Source organism: Mustela nivalis (genome assembly GCF_964662115.1).
Source record: "Mustela nivalis genome assembly, chromosome: 17".
Classification (NCBI taxonomy): Eukaryota; Metazoa; Chordata; class Mammalia; order Carnivora; family Mustelidae; genus Mustela; species Mustela nivalis.
In genome coordinates this window covers 11,019,687-11,035,353 of record NC_139036.1, presented here as the reverse complement: position 1 = coordinate 11,035,353, position 15,667 = coordinate 11,019,687, and the positions used below count along the sequence as shown (strand labels likewise).

Genomic DNA, 15,667 nt, shown 5'->3' with positions numbered 1-15,667 from the left:
TTCTGTATTTATTTGGGGAAATGCTACTCTTGTGAATTCGTAAGTGGACTGTCAGTCTTTGGGAACATTGTTCTCCATGTACTGCACACCACCCTAGAGGAAGAACGGGGGTCATGCGATCCCTCCCCTCCCAGACAGCACCTGCCCCTTCTGCCCTTAGGTAGTCACGTGTATCCCCACCAGGCTGCAGTCTGGCCACGTCCCTGGAGCCCAAGTGTGAAAATGTGAATAAGTAAAAATCCTACATCCATGTACCTCTATTACAAGAGATAAAAATAAAACTTCACAACAAGTTTAGCATGCTGCACCCACATCCTTTCCCTTATTGTGAAGGCTGCTTAAAAGGAGAAGTTCATACCCAGCTCAAGTTTCCCAAGGAGCCGAGTCTTGACAGGTTTTATCTGCGGCAACAAAGGGCTCTCTCCCCCCACCCCCACCGTGCCACCCGCACCCTTTCCCATCCTGTGCTCGCCTGGCGCCGCACGTCTCCAGGGCCGGGCGTTCCCTGGGCTGTAAGATGTTTCTTCTGTTTGTTCGCGGCTGCATTTCCTTCTGCAGTAAACCCAGGAGAGCGAGGACACTGCAGATTTACGAGCCCCCGCGGAGCCAGAGCGTTCGTGGCCCTCCAGGCTCCCGCTCCGGCTGGGAACAGCTTTGCTAAGTCTCCTGGCTGCACGCGGTCTCATTTTCACTGTCACTGTCACAGCTCCTTCACTCTGTCCAGGTCCAATCGAGTTCCATTTCTCTCCTCTAAAACATGTCTCTTGGTAGTTCTCGGGCGTTTTTCTTCTTCAGACTGGAAGCCCCTAGTAGTTTCTGGGCTTCCTTCAGGGCGGGACGTTTAGCCCCTTCCTTCCTTTGGCCCGGTGCAGGGCTCTGCAGTGCAGGCAGAGCAAACCACCCCTTCCCTCGCCGACGGCACCGCCGTCTAAACAGTCAGTGCTTGCTCCGGCCCCGGCTCCGCAAACTGGCTGCAGCTCCCAGAAATGAGAGCTGTGGAGGCTTCTGGTATGCCTGCGCTTCTCCATGTCTCTGCTCTGCTCTGCTTTACTGCAGACAAACTCCTGGGTCCCGGGAAAGGGAGGAACACCCATCTAAACTTCACCTGACCAGTGTCGTTTACTATTCTAGCCTCTTAAAAATTACTAGGATTTCAGGGACTTAAGACTCTAACTGGGCGCCCGGGATGCTTAGCCGGTGAAGCGTCTGCCTTCAGCTCAGGTCATGATTCCCGGGTCCTGGGATTGAGTCCGAATTGGGCTGCCTGCTCGCCGGCTTCTCCCTCTGCCTGCCACCCCCCAGCTTGTGCCATCTCTCTCTTTCAAATAAATTAAAAAAAATTTTTTTTTAAACATCTAACTGCAGGCAGGACATGGTATTTAGCTTTGTTTGGGTCAGAGGCTTGCTTCGGCTAGGAAACTGACCCATGAGGCTCAGGTTTTTCAGGAGAAAATTGTAGGGCTTCAAAGCACACGCACATCCTGGCTTGCACCTCATAGTCTCTTGGCCGTGAGGGAACAGAGGCAGTGGCAAGAAGTCTCCAGAAGATCTATTTCACCTCTCTTCCGTGCGAAGCTTGGTAGGTTAAATGTGTTTCTGGGTGGGACTCCTGTTTTGAAAGATAACCATGCCTACAAGATAGCAGCGTCTATACCTTCTGTACTGCTTGTTTCTTCTTCACGAATAATAGGTCAGTCAGTTGCTTGTCAGAGACCTTTAGCTGTCGACAGGTTCCCATCACCTGACTAAGATAAATCGCCAGGAGATGCTTGCACTGGAACACAAGACAGAAACCTGTTAGACACGCATGGGCAGGGCTGACGCTGACCAGGACCGCTTGCTGCACTTACTGGGAAGGGAGTGGGGCTCAGACGTTACAGACTCACTGCCTAAAAAGTGCAGCTGAGGGGGACACGATGTGTTCCTTCTAGAAATCCGAGGGGATAAAGGAAGTTTTACTTTGCCTGTTGTTTTGGGACTGGCACAGGGTTTATAATCCACAGTGAGAACCAAGAGAGGCCCCTCCTCATCTTCCGCCCTGCTGCCTTCTTCCAGCCTTCAGAACACTCTTGACGGCGATGCTGAACATAACCTGATCTGCTGTGTTGCTCGGTGCTTCTCGCAGATGAGCTCATTGAAATCTGTCCGCCAGCCCATGAGGACAGGCCTCAGCCCCATTCTACCCACGCAAATAGTCTGTGGTCTCCCTTCACTGCGCACTGCCCTACGGGGGACGTGCTGGAGGGTAGTGGAACCCTCCCCTGTAGCAGCCTAGACACACCTCTGGGGACATGCGGGACCTTCTGTCACAGAACACTCTCAGCTTCAAATACTGAAGGGTCCGCAGGTCTGATCCTGGGTCTTCTCGGGCAGAGCACACCTATGACACACCAGCTGTGAAGCTGGTCTTTTAATGACGAGATGCGCAACCAGCCGCCCCCGTGCCCAGGATGTTTACCAGCTTAACTGTGAGAGAGAAAGGGGAAGCGTGGAGCAGGTACTGTAATTTTCCCTGGCAGGTCTTACAAAATAGCTACCTGCTCTCAGGTGGGTAGTGCTTTCTCCTCGGAAATAAGGAGTTACGGGAGTATGTCTTGCTCCTGCTTGACGTTCTGGGCGCCTGTGAAGTGGGCAAAAGTCTCCACGTGCTCTCCTGCCTCGCGTGCGAGGCCAGCATGGCTCACTGCCAGGCCGTCCGATGAGCAGTGGAAAGGAACACGTCATAGCTGCAGCAGGGGACACACAGACTCGCTAACGACCAGTTTAGCTTCTGTTTATATTGGGCTAATTCCCCAGAGCCAGCTTTTGAGATTACCTTGTTGCCCTCCCCAAAGCTTCATCTGTGACCTTTTAAATAAAACACTGGGTAACGGATATAGATCTAAAAATGACACTACATCTCCCAAAGAGATGACTATTTGCAAGCAAGGACAATCAGCCATTTGTTTCAATACATGGTAAAAGTGTCTGTTTTGGGGGCACCTGGTTGGCTCAGTGGGTTGAGCTGAGCGTCTGCCTTCCGCTCAGGTCATGATCTCGGGATCCTGGGATCAAGCCTTGCACTGGGCTCCCCGCTCAGCATGGAGCCCGCTTCCCCCCTGCCCTTCAACCCAGCTTTTGTGTGCGTGCGCTCTCTCTCTCTCTCTCTCCAATAAGTAAATAAAATCTTAAATTAAAAAAAATTTCCTCTTTTGTACAACTCTTAAGCTACACGGTAAGGGCCAAGAACTTGCTAATCTGCCCAGAAAGGGAAGAGCCTTCCCCTCCTCACCAGCAGGCTGTCACTCTTCCGCAGCACTGAGAAGGCAAAGGCAGGACACGAGCAGTAATGACAAGAAGCCAGACACGTGTATGTTTTACCAGAACTTCCAAGTACCTAGAAGGAAAAGGACAGATGAAATCAGACTCAGAGAGGTGTGCCGGACAACGGCTCCCTTCCCTTAAGTTTATCCATCTGAGGACTCCAGGTTGCCCTGCAAATCGCGCTGGGAACTGCAAAAATGTCTGACCCAAAAGGGGAGACCCCACTTCCCTGTGTGCAGACTCGGGGCTCTGCTGTATGAAGATAAAGCAAAACTGGAGTTTCAGACCAGCTAAACCTCCTGTATAAAGGGCCTTAGTCCTCTCCCTAGCGGTTTAGAGAGCCAGCTCCATGGGCTGCCTGGAGAGAGGAAGAGGAACCGGTCCCCTCCAAACTCTTTGCTGTTTCTTCACCTTTTGTATCTCACAGTAGGTGTGAGCGTTTCTAAAGCTTCCGCCACATACCCAAACCAAGTGTGAAAACCGGTGAGCAGTGCGGCAGGAACAGGAAGACGGGTGTTCAGAAGAAGGAAAGGGCTCTTAAAAAACATTTGAGAGCAGGGAGAACAAACAAAGCAAAGAATCTTGCAAAAGGGATGACTCAGCGGCCAGGGTGGACGTCTCCGAATGAGGCAAGCCTGGAACTGCCTATTCACCCGGCAGGATGGAAGGAGGATGCAGGTACTTGAGGGGCTGGTGAGAGGCCTAGTCCGGGAACAGACTACCTTGTTGGTAGTGGGGGGACAGAAGCAGACAGGGGTACAGGGAAATTATGATGTGTCTGTGGCATGAATGGACAAACCTTCTGGAGAAATCGCTCGTGGACATCTCTCCACCTCTAAGCAGCCCAAACCAAAAATGTCCAGGGCCTGAAGTGTATAATGAGTATCCAAGGAAGTAGAAACATCCTAAGGAATATTTTACCATGACCTGCCACTTAGGAATTTGCCCCACGGCTTTCAAATTAGTTTTAGGCTCTGAGATGGGGAGATTGAAATGAAAAGCCCAGGACCCCCCACCCCCCCACAAAAGAGTCAGCACTCCTGAAAATCTCCCCTCTTCCTCCCCAGCAAAGAATAAAGCCACTGGGAAGGCCACAACGGAAGACCAGAGTTCCAGCATTGTGTTTGTCAAAGTGATGACAGTCTGAAACCAGACTGTTTTCCACTTCATCCTGGGAAAAACCCAACATCCAGCAGTGATGTGAACAATTCTTGGGTCTCCGAACCATTACCAATGGATAAAATGTTAGATTCCTTCCTTTCCTCTACCTCTTCTCTCTAGGTGTAAATTTAAGCAGGCATAAGCCTCTGGAATTCTATAATGACTTGAATCATTGTCCGGCTTCTTCTTGTGGGTCTCCAATCCTTCAGAATACTCTGGACTGTGCCAAACCGATGCCAGGCGACTTAGGGAAGGGGAGAGAGTCTACAGAGGCTCCCTTGCCTGATCCTGTCAGGGGCTGGCTAAGACTAAAAGTACAATGTTCAACTGCCTGAGGCAGTAAACACTGTCCAGAGATAGTAAATTGTGAATTTGCTTCTTCCTTATCTAGCCATCGGATGACTAATGAACCCAGTAATCAGTCAAAAATCTGAGTTAGAAAGGATTACAACTGGAAATTGACCTCAGGGATCATCTAACTCAGTGGCTTCAGCCTTCAATGGAAAAATGCCCTCCCCTCCCAGAGCTGCCCCCGCTTCTGCCCCCACTTCTCCCATTCACAGTCTGCAAGGTTTATCCCCAGAAGGAGAGAGCTTTTAAAAAAGAAATATCTGGGTAATAGGAAACGGAAGCCGTGAGTAGACTCCTAGGAGCCTCCCTTGGGGGAAGTCAGCTGTGGTTCCAGCAGCTTCTAAGGAGTACGACCCACCTGGACGGTTGTCTGCTCACAAGCACAGTCTGTTTTACGGCTGCCGCCAGCCTCTCAGGAGCCATCCCAGTGCTCAGCTGTATGATCTGTTTTGCCCTGTGCTCGGTGCCTCTGAGAGATCATACATTGCTGCCCTATTAAATACTGGCTGGCTGTGTGACCTGCTTTAGCGGGGAAGATGGGTGTAGCCACGCGGAAACAAACTGGAACCGACCACATCCTCTTCCTCTCTGCTGTGAGACCCATAATACTCCAGAGAAGGGCTGCTGCGCTGATGCGGATCCCTGAGTAAAGACGTTCTGGAGTGGATGACAGTCAACTCGGAAAGGATGGGAAGCAGGACTGAGACATACAGCTTTGTTTCTGGAAGCCTTTGACATTTGGGAGTCATGGCTGCCCCCTCCTAACTTAGGTTCTCCTGACTGATGCATCCCTCTCTCTAGGTGACCCCAGAAATTCTACAGACAAGCAACTCAGGTGACAACAGCACAGTGACGACTCTGCTGTGTCTGGAAGACAGTAACAGTCCCATAGCGTGACCTACAGGAAGATGATCAGCTTGGGGGGGAGGGGGTCAGACAGTGTCTGACTCAACTTTTATCATCTCAGACAACCTCTTAAGCCAAATTTGGACTATCTTAATGTATGATGAGACCATTAAGGTTAATTTGAGAGTGTATATAAGAGTTCTACAGCCTCATTTAATTCAAAGTCCAAGCTGAAAGTCACAGTACTAGGAAGTTTGCGTTTTTATGACGAATAAAGCAATGTAATAGAATATAGGATGGGAATGATGAAAGTTAAACAAGTGGCAATCTTGGGAACAACAAAAAGTCAACAACAATTGAAATATTTCAAACAAAACCTTTTAAGATTTTAACTAATGACTAGATCTTAGAACTGGAGGGCAGTTAGAAGTCTGTTTGCACAGGTCAAGTGTTGTGCTAAAACTGGAATGAAGACAAAAAAATCTGAAACTAAAAGATGTGGGAAAAACTCAAGGGCCCTTCCTGTTCCGGGTATTTTAGCTCCCTAGAAACGCCAAATAAAAACACTAAGAGGTAAAATGGAAATACCTCGTCAGGTACAATATCATTTAATAGCTTTATTAATCTGGGAGTTCACCCTGACAAAATTCTAACAGGTAGCTTCTTTTACGTAAATGCAGTGTTAACTCCGGCACTCAACATTAACTACCCCATTTTCCTGAATGAAGAAACGGATGAAGACTTTGCCAGATGGGTTAAGTTACGCTACAATGTGGAACAGCCCGCTAATTCACTAAGCAAAGGCACCTATTTGCCCAAGGAGGCTTTGCTCCCTCTCTAGGAATTAATGGACATGGTCTTAGCTCTGAGAAGTTCATCGTAAATAAACCAGAATCCAAATGCTGAAAAACTTCCTATTTCCTCATTTTCAGCAAGACCTAGATGACATACTAGAGCTGATGGCTTCTTTACTCCTTCCAAGCCAGATACACACATACACAATTTTTAAAATATTTTATTTTCAAGTAATCTCTATACCCAACATGGACCTTGAACCTACAACCCCGAGATCAAGAGTCATGCCCTCTACCAACTGAGCCAGCCAGGTGCCCCCAGACTCAAAATTTTGGGAGAACACTGCCCGTATTTTTATTTCATTCACAAGATTCCCCTCCCTCAATCCCACAACACTTAGCCTTGTCTTATATAACTAGGCTGTGGTGCGGGGGAGTGGGAATGGGTTGGGGTGTGGCCCACTGTTCATAGATAGGCAGTGTGGGACAGCAGTTACAAACCCCAGCGGCCAGACATGAGTTTACTTTTTTGCATCTCAGTTTCCTGCAAGATAATACCTACTTGGGCTTGGAGGGTTGGGGAGGATTATCAACAACACATGGAAATCTGAGTCTCTCAGAGTCTCTGATAAGAGGCTATTACTTTACAGATCTACGCATATTAAATTCTAGAGGACAAAACTACAGTCCAGGTAGACAATCTGCCTGGAGCGTAGTCTGCCAGCAGCAGTTCTGAAAGAACACTGCTGGTAGATGAATCTGAGCATGCAGAAGGACCTCAAAATGCATTCTGGCTTTTGCTTGTAGGCAAGAGATAAGGAACAAGGTGGAAGTATCAACACAGCTTTTGGGAGAAAAGTGCCTGTTATCAACACAAGGAAGCAAAACTCAACTCCAAGCCATTAGACTTAAAAAACAGCTGCTCTGCGTCACTGCCGGTTCCATACATTGCTACCAGGTTGGGTTAGGAGGTCTTAGTTAGCTTATCTTCATTACTAATACACTGATTTTTCTGAAGTTGGGTCATTTGCTTTTATTAGCCAGGGTATACTGGGATTCTTGAAAACATTTGGTCGTCAGGGGTGTTTCCTTGTTGACCTGATCCCCACCTCTAGATTTCTACCTGGTAAACACGCCTCCCACTAGGTGATGAGATTAAGGTGACGGACTGTCGGTCCACGAGGTCCAAAGCCTGGACGGCGGATGAGCCAAAGATGAACTTCAGCCTGGGAAACAGAGAAGTTTTCACGTTAGACGCCCACTCCCAGTCACCATAGGAACTTAACCCAAGGGATCACCTTTGGCATTTAAAAAAAAAACTCATTTTAATTTGGGGAAAAAAGACAATACAGCAAAAACCCATATAATGTTAACCCCCCTAGAATGCTAACATGTTTATGGAAAAAGTCCCGTTTACACATCATACTGCTTCCTGTTCTTCCCAATTGCACTGGTTTCCTACCTGTTAATGTTTTTCTATCGTATTTGACAAAGTACACTGAATACGTATACACAGCACATGCGCATACACGCACCTGTGTGTGATCTTGTTTCATAAGTTTTAGAACACAAAGATATTTATTCACTGTGCTTTTGAAAATGATGCATGTTGACATATGTATTTTTAATTTCTGAGTAACATTCCACTGTGTGTAGATGTATTTTATTTTTTAAGAACGCTGATAGGCATTCCGTTTCTGTTCTACATTATAAATAATACTCAGTTATCCCTGTACATGTCCCTGATGCACTTAGGTGGGAATTCTTCCTGCTTATATTAGACTTGCTGAACCCTAGGATGTGTGCATTTTTCATCTTTTTTTTTTTTTTTAAAGATTTTATTTATTTATTTGACAGACAGAGATCACAATTAGGCAGAGAGGCAGGCAGAGAGAGAGGAAGGGAAGCAGGCTCTACTGAGCAGAGAACCTGATGCAGGACTCGATCCCAGGACCCAGGTATCATGCATGACCTGAGCAGAAGGCAGAGGCTTTAGCCCACTGAGCCAGCCAGGCGCCCCCATTTTTCAGCTTTCATAGGTGTTGCTAATAGCTTTCCACAGTGGGAACCACAGTCCCACCAGCACTTCATGAGTTCGAGTTTCCCCACATCCTAACCAATATGAGTATTATCAGACTTTCATGTTGAGCATCTGATGGGTAGTCATTTGTACTTTTTGTATTAGTAATAAAGGCTATCCACCTTTAAATGACAGATCAGAAAAAATCCCCCCAAAATGTGGGTAAATTCTTATGATAGGTGAGAAAGATTGGGTACAAAATTAGGTATTTAGAAACTCTCGATCATGTTTAAAAAAAGTTTTTTAAAAAAGATTATTTATGTGACAGAGAGACAGACAGCAAGGGAGGGAACACAAGCACGGGGAGTGGGAGAGGAAGAAGCAGGCTTCCCGCTGAGTAGGGAGCCCCTGGCGGGGCTCAATCCCAGGACCCTGAGATTATGAGCCGAAGGCAGACGCTTAACAACTAAGCCACCCAGGCACCCCATGTTAGAATTTTTTTTTTAAGAAAATCCATGATCTCTGGGACGCCTGGGTGGCTCAGTTGGTTAGGCAGCTGCCTTCAGCTCAGGTCGAGATCCCAGGGTCCTGGGATCGAGTCCCACATTGGGCTCCTTGCTCAGCAGGGAGCCTGCTTTTCCCTCTGCCTCTGCCTGCCTCTCTGTCTGCCTGTGCTCACTCTCTCTGACAAATAAATAAATAAATTCTTAAAAAAAAATGTTTAAAAAAAATCCATGATCTCAAAATAAAACCTTAAAAAAAGGCAAACACAAACTGTAACAGTGATTATCACTGGGTGGTATGATTGTTGATGCTTTTCATGTTTTATCTTCCAAGAACATTTTTTTTTTTTTTTTAGTATTTTATTTATTTGAGAGAGAAAGCATGAGTGAGAGGCAGAGTGAGAAGCAGGCTCCCTGCTGAGGAGGGAGCCTAATGCAGGATTCAATCCCAGGATCCTCAGATCCTGACCCAAGCTGAAGGCAGATGTTTAACTGACTGAGCCACCAGGTGCCCCAACCAAGAACATTTTTTTTTTTTTTAATAAGCAGGAGTTATTTTTATAAACTGGAAAATAAAATGGATGAGTTGAACTAAAATAGAAGATAATGTTTTAAACAACTCATGTGATCTGACACAAAACATGTAGAGCTACTATCTTCAAGATTAAAATGTTCACATTCTTCATTTTCCAACAATTTAGTCTCTTGATACAACAAATAATAGAATGGGAAGAATTTAAAATTTTTTCATTAAATTGGAAGATTATCTATGGGCAAAGAAAAATAAAATTTGGTCATAACTTTATCAATTAATCACGATTAACTTTAAAAATGAATCTAGTAAGAATTTTTATGCCTGTCTTTTAACTTTATAATTTATGGTGAACACCCTCCTGAGTATTTTTTTATTCACTCTTAATGGTTACAAAGAGTTCCACTATAGAGATGAATTATCTTGCTTCTCCCCCAACTCTGTGTTTAGATAATTAGTTTCTTAAATCTAATGTGAATCACTAGACTGTTTCCAGGTGGGTCTGTTTCTGTTTTTGCTACCATAAGCAATACTGCATGAATATACTCACTGTAAAATCTTGATGAACATGCATGAGCACTTCCTTGGGATACACTCTTATAAATGGAATTTGTGAACCAAAGAACATGTGCATGTTTTAAAGCTCCATGGCCTGTGGCCAGATTAGTTTCCAGTTGACACTTCTATCAGGAGGGTATCAATTACCCTTTTCTCCATGTTCTTGGCAACATCTGGGACATTCTTTTTTTTTTTTTAAAGATTTTATTTATTTGAGAGAATGAGAGAGAGTGAGAGTGCATCCACAGGAGGGAGGGGCAGAGGGAGAAGCAGGCTCCCTGCTCAGCAAAGAGCCCTATGTGGGACTCCATCCCAGGAGACTTGAATCATGTCCTGAGCACGCTTAACCCACTAAGCCACCCAGGCGCCCCCATCTGGGACATTCTTACCAACATCTTTTTTGTGGTAGCCAGTTTTAAAGATGGGAAGTTGTGTCATTATTTTAATTTGTATACTTATGATCACTAGGAAGATTTACCCTTTTCCCCAAAGTTTTTGCTAATTTACATTTTTATTATATTTGCCCATTTTCTTTGTTTTAGAAGTAATTTATTTTCTAATAATAATCGCTACAAAAAATTTAGTAGAGAAATGTTAAAACCTTTTGTAAATCTAAATTTTCTTTTCTTTCCTCTAAAATTATCACTGGCATAGGTTGGTGTATATCTTTCTAAACTATTAAACATTAGGTATACAAATGCATACACAATTAAATGTTACTCATTCCTAGGTAGGTTTCACTTTTTTGTTGTAGCTATATTTTTGAACTTTGTGTATGAGGGAAAATAATTTTTTTTTTAAAGATTTTATTTATTTATTTGACAGAGATCACAAGTAGGCAGAGAGGCAAGCAGAGAGAGAGGAGGAAGCAGGCTCCCCGCGGAACAGAGAGCCCAATGCGGGGCTCGATCCCAGGACCCTGGGATTATGACAAAGGCAGAGGCTTTAACCCACTGAGCCACCCAGGCACCCCTGAGGGAAAATAATTTTTAATCTCTTTAATAAAATACCTTTATTCTCTTGGATTTTAAACATTTCTATCATCTACAAATAATGGTAACTCTTTCCTTACAGATAGGCATGCTTCTAATTTCTTTTTCATGTGTCAGTATAACAACTACAACTACTAAAACAATTTTTTTGTTGTTGTTTTTTAAAAACTTATTTATTTATGAGAGAGAGTGCTAGCACGTGAGCAGGATGAGGGGCAGATGGAGAGGGAGACAAGCAGACTCCCCACCTAGTGGGGAGCCCAATGTGAAGCTCAATCCCAGGACCCCAGGATCATGACGCAATCTCAAATCAAGAGTCAGATGCTGAGCCAGGCAGCCCAACTTCAACAATGTTAAAAAAAAAAAAAGGGGGTGGGGGGAATAGGACAACACAAGAATACCTTGTATTATCAAGAATGGTATTGGCTTTGGACAGATTTTTAACAATGTCAAGAAAACATTGTTCTTAGTAAGAGTACTTTTAAAAATAAAGAGTTGGTGGGGCGCCTGGGTGGCTCAGTGGGTTGAGCCCCTGCCTTCGGTTCGGGTTGGGATCTCTGGGTCCTGGGATCGAGCCCTGCATTGGGCTCTCTGCTCAGCGGGGAACCTGCTTCCCCTTCTCTCTGCCTGCCTCTCTGTCTACTTGTGATCTCTGTCAAATAAATAAATAAAATCTTAAAAAAAAAGTTCTTAAAAATAAAGAGTTGGTGTTGAAAGGATCTGGCTTTTAAAACACATTAATGGGGACGCCTGGGTAGCTCAGTTGGTTAAGCAGCTGCCTTCGGCTCAGGTCATGATCCCAGCGTCCTGGGATCGAGTCCCACATCGGGCTCCTTGCTCAGCGGGGAGCCTGCTTCTCCCTCTGCCTCTGCCTGCCATTCTGTCTGCCTGTGCTCGCTCTCTCCCCCCCCCTCTGATAAATAAATGAATAAAATCTTAAAAAAATAAGATAAAATAAAACACATTAATGGTGGGTGCCTGGGTGGCTCAGTTGGTTGGGTATCTGCCTTCTGCTCAGGTCATTGATCTCAGGGTCCTGGGACATCCCTCATTGGGCTCCTTGCTCAGCAAGGAGCCTGTTTGTCTCTCTGCCTGACTCTCCCCCCACTTGTGCACGATCTCTCGTACACAAGATAAATAAAATCTTAAGAACAAAACAAAACACATTAATGGTTGGGGCATCTGGGTGGCTCAGTGGGTTAAGCATTCGACTCCTGATTTTGGCTCAGGTCATGATCTCAGGGTGATGGGATCCAGCCCTCTGTCGGACTCTGGACCCAGTAAGGAGCCTGCTTGGGATTCTCTTTCTCTCTCTCTGCCCCTCCCCCAGCTTTCTAAATAAGTAAGTAAATAAATAAGAATCTTAAAAAAAAAATTAAATAGAACATGTTAATGATTTTTTTAAAAAACCAACTATAACAGGATATATACTTACGATAATAGATGCTCGTCAGGAACTGTAAAACATGAATGGGAAGAAAGTTAATCATGTTAAACCAGTGGTCATAGACACAAAAATCACTGAAAGTCTATAACCAAAAAGATTTTTGTATAAGATGGTGAATTAAGTCTATGCATCTAACTTTACTCCTTCCAAATACTCCACTAAACAATAATAAAAGAATTTTTCTTTAAAAGCATAAGCTCCTCAGGATAAAAGGGCAGGAAGAAACAGCTAAGATATACTGGAAAATAATTTACAAGACCTGAGGAAACGGAATCCTAAGCTAGCAATGGAGAGAGCCAAACAACAATAAGCTCATTTATGCTCCAAAGTCCACTACCTTCTTTCCCCGAAAACCCTCAGAAATTGGTGACACCAGATAGCTTTGGAGGTGGAAATGAAGCTGGGGGCAGGGGGAGCGTGGCTAAAATAACACAAACTTTTAAAGTAAGTTTAAGGAGATAGAAGGTAAGTGATATAATGCTTTCAGATGTCTGAAGAAATATTATTTCCAACATATAATTCAATACCTAGCCAAGCTATCATTTAAGGGTGAGGTTGGAAAAAATGTTTTAGACATGTAAAGCTTCAAAAAGTATACTTCATGTACTCTTCTTCAGGAAGGTACTAGAGAATGTGCTGTATAAAATAAGATAGTAAACCCAGAAAAAGAAAACTGTAGGTATACTAAACATACTGCTCAACACAGGCAAAGGAATTCCTAGGATAATAAGGGTGAAGGAAGATCGCAGGAAATTAGCTAGGAGGGCAGTCAGTCCCTATTAGAACAAGTCTAGGTTCTAGGAGAGATTTCCACAGGAGAATGAAACTCATACAAAACATCTTAGTCATCTGAACATATGCGATAGAGATTTATTTATTTATTTTTAAGATTTTATCTATTTATTTGACAGAGAGAGAGATCACAAGTAGGCAGAGAGAGAGGGGGGAAGCAGGCTCCCCGCCAAGCAGAGAGCCCAATGCAGGGCCTGATCCCAGGACCCTGAGATCACAACCTGAGCCGAAGGCAAAGGCTTAACCCACTGAGCCACCCAGGTGCCCCTGCAGTAGAGATTTAGAATACGGGTAAAGAATTTGAGATTGAATTACAAAGACAACTAAACTTAGACATAGACAACTAAAGAAACCAGGGGGGTGGGGTGGAAGGGGAGGCATAGGGTGGCTGGATGATGGACATTGAGGAGGGTATGTGCTATGGTGAGTGTTGTGAATTGCATTAAGACTAATGATATATATATTTGAGAGAGAGACAGTGAGAGAGAGCATAAGTGAGGAGAAGGTCAGAGAGAGAAGCAGACTCCCCGTGGGGCTGGGAGCCTGATGCGGGACTCGATCCTGGTCCCAGGATCATGACCTGAGACGAAGGCAGTCGTCCAACCAACTGAGCCACCCAGGCGTCCCTGTACGTATATTTTTAAAAAAGAAAACTAAAACACATACAAACACAACCAGAAAAGTTGTAATTCTTGGGAAAACAAAAAGTTACACAGGAAAGGAAAAGTAAACATAGCTTCCTACGTGGCCCAGCTGTGATTTGCTATCACATCATCATACAAGCATAAACTCAGAATCTCAATCTAAAAATATTATCACTGAAGGATAGGGGATCAGGAATAGGTGTATCACTATGTACAACAAATATTTTAAAATAACAGGAGACGGTTCTGCTGGAAATAAACACCAATCAATGGCAGTGGTCCCTCTGCCTGAGCCATGAGCTAAGAGTGTGCAGTGTATGGATTAACCCATCCAGACAGAGCCCACTTTTGGCAACCACTGTTTCAGCTAACAAGACTGTTTTCTTCCCCTATCCTTTTTGGGGATCTGAACATATTTGAATACGTGGCTGGCCCAATCTTTTAAACATGCTTGTGTCAGTATGGACTACTTTTCTCAATCCTTTAAACACGGGACCTCAAGATAAACCCTTTCAAAGTGCAGTCCTTTTAAAACAAAAGCCATCCAAGTGAAAAAGCGGCAGTTTTGAGGTCTGCACTATTAAGTGGCCGTTTTTTTGTTTTGTTTTGTTTTGTTTTTAAAGATTTTACTTATTTGACAGAGAGAGAAATCACAAGCAGGCAGAGAAGCAGGCAGAGAGAGGAGGAAGCAGGCTCCCCGCTGAGCAGAGAGCCTGATGCGGGGCTCAATCCCAGGACGCTGGGATCATGACCTGAGCCGAAGGCAGAGGCTTTAACTCACTGAGCCACCCAGGCGCCCCTAAGTGGCCGTTTTTTACAGTGATTGAGTATTTCTAACTGGTCGATGCGTTTTGTTTAGAATTATCATCTAAAATCACCTGGGTGATTTTCGTAAGCAACAGTCACAGAGCATCCTCTGCTGGTCAGAGAAAAAAAAAAAAAAAACAGGTACTCTCACAATATCCCTATTCACTCCAATCTTTGCATATGCGTTTGCGTTTCGTGCTTCTGAAATATTTATCTGGCGTACACAGTGTACGCGAAGATTAAAGATTTGGAGGGGGGGAGAAAAAGACCGCAGGCAAGCTTAAAAATTCAAAACTTCGCCTCCCCTCCCGTCCCTTGAGCCCTCCTGGTCCGAGGCCCCTTCTCGCGGGTCTCACGGCAGCGCCCAGCCCTTCTCTCCCTGGGGCCCCGCCCGCCTACTGGGACCACTGCCTGCTCTCTACACAAATCCGGCTTTCCTTTTCTTGTTTTTCTTTTCTTTTTCTTTCTTTCTTTCCTTTTTTTTTTTTTTTTTTTTTTAACGAACTGGGGTTTGAGAATAGAGCCATAGGAGAAAAATGCCCGAAGAGGCCAGGACGAAGAGAGCAGAGAGCGGGGTCAGCGCTCCCAACCCGGCGCCCCGCAGGCCCAGCGAACTCCGCCCCTCGCCTCCCCACGGGCCTGGCCAGGTCCACCGCCCACAGCGCAGCTACGCACGCCCTCCGGCCCGTACTTCGCGCGTTCTCCTGCACCGCCGCGGCCATTTCGCTCAGGAGCTCCTCGACGACAGCGGGCAACGTGGCTCCGGGCAAGGCGACGGCCATGGCGTCCCAGGCACTTAGCCTCCCCGGAAAGCCCAGGAGGTGCGAGGCTCCGACGGCTCTGGGGAGAATTCCCGCCGTCGGCCGGGGGCGGGGCGAGGCGCAGGGACGTCGGCGCGCGTCACGCGCATGCGGGCA

The 15,667-nt window shown here is 45.5% G+C and overlaps 1 protein-coding gene and 1 long non-coding RNA gene across 2 annotated transcripts; one reads left to right on the top strand and one right to left on the bottom strand.

The window, feature by feature from the left end:
• Positions 1-293: 293 nt before the first annotated feature.
• On the bottom strand, positions 294-15,647 carry ZSWIM7 (zinc finger SWIM-type containing 7; the record flags this gene model as incomplete). The annotated part of the gene is made up of 4 exons (XM_082708519.1): positions 294-1,774; positions 3,272-3,376; positions 7,579-7,681; positions 15,442-15,647. Coding segments are annotated over 4 exons (540 nt in total), but the record flags the coding sequence as incomplete, so codon positions are not given.
• LOC309851057 lies at positions 3,390-6,571 on the top strand. Its single transcript, XR_014304607.1, has 2 exons — positions 3,390-3,981; positions 5,617-6,571. It is a non-coding gene; the product is annotated as an uncharacterized lncRNA (long non-coding RNA).
• Positions 15,648-15,667: the final 20 nt, after the last annotated feature.